General features: G+C 38.8%; 1 protein-coding gene across 1 annotated transcript; it reads right to left on the reverse strand.

Moving 5' to 3' along the window:
• Positions 1-3,434: 3,434 nt before the first annotated feature.
• LOC145130456 (uncharacterized) lies at positions 3,435-4,509 on the reverse strand. Its single transcript, XM_079065254.1, has 2 exons — positions 4,125-4,509; positions 3,435-3,874 (listed from the first exon to the last, which is right to left on the reverse strand). The coding sequence occupies exons 1-2, from the start codon at positions 4,507-4,509 to the stop codon at positions 3,435-3,437; spliced, it is 825 nt and encodes a 274-aa protein (XP_078921380.1).
• Between the last annotated feature and the right edge of the window lie 265 nt (positions 4,510-4,774).

Below are 4,774 nucleotides of genomic sequence, written 5' to 3' on the forward strand. Positions count from 1 at the left end.
AAAAGAGTTATGCGGTTAAAAGAAGGAAACCCTTGGAATTTCAGGTTGGGGACCGGGTACTACTAAAAGTCTCACCCTGGAAGGGATTAATACGTTTCGGGAAGCGTGGGAAACTAAACCCAAGGTATATCGGACCGTTCGAGATCCTTGCCAGGATCGGCCCGGTGGCATACAAACTTCGATTACCGCAGGAACTTAATAATGTGCACCCTACCTTTCACATATAGAACTTAAAGAAGTGCTTGTCCGATGAGACCCTCGTTATCCCTCTAGACGAAATTGAAATCAACGAGAGTCTCCAATTCGTGGAAGAGCCGGTAGATATCATGGATCGGGAAATTAAAAGAAATAAACAAAGTCGCATACCCATTGTAAAGGTCCGATGGAACGCCAAGCGAGGACCTGAATACACCTGGGAACGCGAGGATCAGATGAAACATAAGTACCCGCATCTTTTTCCTAGAACTCTACCTTAGATTAAATTTCGGGACGAAATTTCCTCTAACGGGGGGATGATGTGACAACCCGATATTTTTCAAGTCAATGTAACATTCGAAAAGTCAAGTATAAGGAACTATTTGAAATCAATAAAAATTAGCGTAAAAAATGAAGTGTTTTGAAATCTTAATTGGGATACATAAAGTGGTAGATATTGTGCCAAGGTTTCCAAAAACATAAAGAACACTCAAATCCGAGTTATAACGAAGGAGTTATGACCAATCGAAAATCCACGACACACCCGGTAAAACACTGCTAACCGTAAAAAGTGAAACTTCAATAAAATACTTTTTAGCCTTAGGTATCTAAACGAAAGTCGTAGATAACGTTAAACCGTGAACATACATAAAAAGAACGCCCAAATCTGACTTCGTATGAGGAAGTTATGATTTTTCGAAGTTTCGGGATAGCGGTGGACAGCTAAAAACTCGAAATAGAGATCGAGCAATTTCTAGCCGAAACAACCTAAATGAGAATCAAAGATCTCAACAATAGTAGTGCAACAGCGAAAAGTCTAACGAAAACGGACGTCGGATGAAGAAGTTACGTATTTTTAACGAACTTATCGTGTCCTGGCCTGTTAAAAATATATAATTAAAAATAAATTCAAAACTAGCCAACGAAGTCTAAATGAAAGTTGTAGAGTATATTTCCACCTACGCGTGCATATAAAGAACGTAAAAATCGGAGCTCGTATGAGAAAGATATGGATTTTACAAGTTCGAGGTGCACAAACCGAGAGGATTTACGCCCAGCGTACCCTCGTACGCCCATCGTACTCGGATGCTAGGCTCCGGATCGTCCACGTCGCTCCCTACGCCTCTACGCCGTCCCGTCCGAAGTCCGGCAGTCGAAGAAGCGGTCATGCATGACGTCCGGTACGCCCCGCGTAACCCGGAGGTACGCCCCGCGTACCGAGGGTTCCCAGCCCCTATAAAAGGGATGCGAGGGTTCCGGATAAATTGCTCATTTTCTCTCCTTTTTCTTGCGTTTTACCCCGTTTTGCATGCACGAAATATCCCGAAGCCCCGGTTTTCATACCCAAGCCCCGAAGGAAGATTTACGCTCCCGAGATTCCCGAGAATCCCGAGAAAAATCAACTTTTCCAGTCAAAGTTCTGCCCAGTTTTCGTCTCACCTTCTTCAATCTATCAGGTGAGTTCATACCCCTACATTTTCACGTATTTTTCATGTTTTAGTGGGGGAGGGGAAATACAAGTGAAACACGAGATAAACTCATATTTAAAATACACGTCGTTAGAAATGTTTTCAAATACTTTATCTAGATTTTCGTTATGGATAATAAACAACATTTATACTAATATTACACTTCACATGCAAAGTTGATATTACACAAATTTGATGTTATCAAATGGAACATGATTTTAATAAACTATAATGGGTATAGTTTACGGGTTATTCATTACATCTTACGTAAACATTGTGAAAAATGAAATACTTTCATCTACACGAAATATAGACTTTTCTTTTCGTAAATCTATTAATACTAAGTGTTGTGAGATATTCAACTTCAACGTACTCACAAGTATGCATTTTAAGTCCTGTAATATAAACCATAATCTCTTGGAGGGATAGCGTGATACTTGTGTATAGATCTATACGGGATTGACAATCTCGCACCTGAACTGTTAGCTACAGTTAGACCGGCAGGTCTGGGGTGACAAACGTCATAACACTACAACGCCTGAAGACCGTTGTTACAGGCAGTCTGGGTCAATAGCATGGTTATAAAACTCACACGGAAGTATTAAAACAAATTTGATTTACGAGAACTTTTGATGCATACTTAAAATACATTATTGAGTACAAATACACATTCACCATTTGAGCACAAAAGATACTATTGCAATACTAGTCGTTGGATCTTTTCAAGTTATATATAGAAAATGTTGGGTTTTCTGGAAAACACGTTCAGTTATTTTTACTAAAAGGGCATACAAATTTTCAGTACAAAACTCTTGTGAACTCACCAACTTAATTGTTGACACTTTTTCAAAACTACTTGTATTTCTCAGGGAATCAGTAATACAGGTAACCATCAGCTTTTGGAGAAGAAACGCTAAGGCGTCCATTGTCAAAACATTTTAAATCATCATATTTGTAATATTCTTTTGAAACATGTATTACTCGCAAACAATGTAAGTTTTTATTATATTTATGATGGTTGTGTTACTTTCTTTACAATATTCAACTGTTATGGTACTACGTTAAGTCACCCACCCCCAAATGTTTCCGCCATTCTGGTTTGGGGGTGTGACATCTTCTCACCACAATCCACCTTCCATGCTTAAAATCACTCGCAATGAAGAGTAATAGCGATTTAGGGTTTCTGGACTCAAAAAGGGGCTGTAAGGGAGGCTAAGAGGGCCAAATGACACTTAAATAGGGTGCAAAACCCCGAAGATTTAGGGTTTCTCATTCCAGCTCTAACTCGTCAAGTCGGGTCTACCGGATCGCCGAGTTGGTCACTTAAATCGCGTGACCAAACCCACACCTATACGGCGAGTCGGGGCACCAACTCGTCGACTAGACCTTCTTAAATGAGCATAAAGTTTGTAAAATCATATACCTGGGAGTCGGGTGTTACATAGATGTTGCATATTACGCTAATGTTTGACTAATGGTTTTTTTGTTAATGTTTAAAAACAATTGTCTTTTGAAGATGTAGCAAAAACAAGTTTATCCTTAAAACAATATTAGGACATCGTACATACATCACTATGAGTTTTTTAAACCAACAATATCATAGTGTCAGCTACCTTTTTTTTACTAGTATGTCTACTCTTAGAACTGAACATTATTTTTGCCATTTGGCTTGGTCCTACTTGAAGATTCGCCTTTTGTTTACTCTATGGGAAACGGAGCATCACAGTTTCTGCTTGTGTGGCCGATCCTTTGGCAATGACTACATTTTTTCTAAATCGGACCTTCACCCTGGGACAGGATACAGTTATGGTTTTTAGGTCGCCCGATTTGTTGTTTGGCCATCAATGTTAGCAAAAGAACAAATACTTCATCCGGTTCTTCGTATTTAGCTGGAACTGGCATAGGAAACACAACCTCTGCATATGTTGAATGATATGTTTCCATTGTGAAGTACGATGACACCCATGCACTGTAGTGTTGATATCTCAGTTCCTTGAATACCGCCATAGCATGAGTACAAGGTATACCCGACAATTGCCATTTCTCACACGTGTAGTAATGACTTTCCAAGTTTACTATACCATTTTTCATTTGGCCAGGCACCTCATATATGCTTTGATCAATCTGGTATACCCGAAAACCAGATGATTTTTTGATCCTCTTATCGATGACCTTCTCAACATACTTGGTGACATCTTTTTTGCTTTCAGCTATAACAAACATTTACGTATACGTTGTCATGCATAGTAAATTACGCTACAATTATGATTGAACTATTACAATATAGGGAAACATTTACCTCCAACATTACGTCACTGACACCACCATTGTTGCATAGTTACTTGGAAGAAATCGATCAACATTGTTATCGGTAGTTTCCTTGAGTCTCTTGATAATGCATTGACGGACTCGACACTGTTTCATGTCATAACATTGTATCGAACCACGCGGAAAAACGACCTTGCCCATATCTCGTTACCGATTCTTCTATCCATGTCTGACAATCATCGTTTAGTCTACAATGTAGCCTACTCAAGCTTTCCTTGAAATCAGACTCTCGGTATGCCTTTGCATCCTCCCAAAATAAAATCTTTGTTCTCTCTTGCTTGCCGATCTTCTTTCTCATATTCATCAACAAATGGCAACAACAAAGTCTGTGATATGCATTCGGGAATATGACTTGAATGGCCATTTCAATTGAATTGGCTCTATCTGATATAATAGCCAAAGATGGCATGTCTCCAATACATTCATTAAGTCTTGATAGAAACCAAATCCATGACTCTTCATTTTCAGTTTTCCAAACACTAAATCCAATATGAAGGATTTGGTTATTACCATCCATGCCTACTGCTAGGAACATGGTGCCCAAGTATTTCCCTTTAAGGTGTGTGCCATCAATGATAATAATAGGACACAAGCATCTTTAAAATGCTCGAACCTAAAAAGTAATTAATAATCTAATTAAAGCAAACGCACGTGTATGGACATTAAATATAAAGAAGTAGTTATATGAAATATATTACCGCGCAACCTATAGCCATGAAAAAATATTCAAATTTGTTTTCATCACTCGTCTTTATATGTGTAACCGTCCTCGAATTCTTCTT

This window comes from Lactuca virosa, chromosome 8, assembly GCF_052849685.1.
Source record: "Lactuca virosa cultivar CGN04683 chromosome 8, Lactuca_virosa_CGN04683_v6, whole genome shotgun sequence".
In the NCBI taxonomy this organism is placed as follows: Eukaryota; Viridiplantae; Streptophyta; class Magnoliopsida; order Asterales; family Asteraceae; genus Lactuca; species Lactuca virosa.

What these genes read in the sequence shown, in the direction of transcription:
- LOC145130456 (XM_079065254.1), bottom strand. Translation starts at nt 4,509, where the DNA reads ATGGATGGTAATAACCAAATCCTTCATATTGGATTTAGTGTTTGGAAA. An exon ending in GGTAACGAGATATGGGCAAG is followed by an intron (nt 3,875 to 4,124) that starts GTCGTTTTTCCG and finishes TGTTTGTTATAG; the next exon opens with CTGAAAGCAAAAAAGATGTC.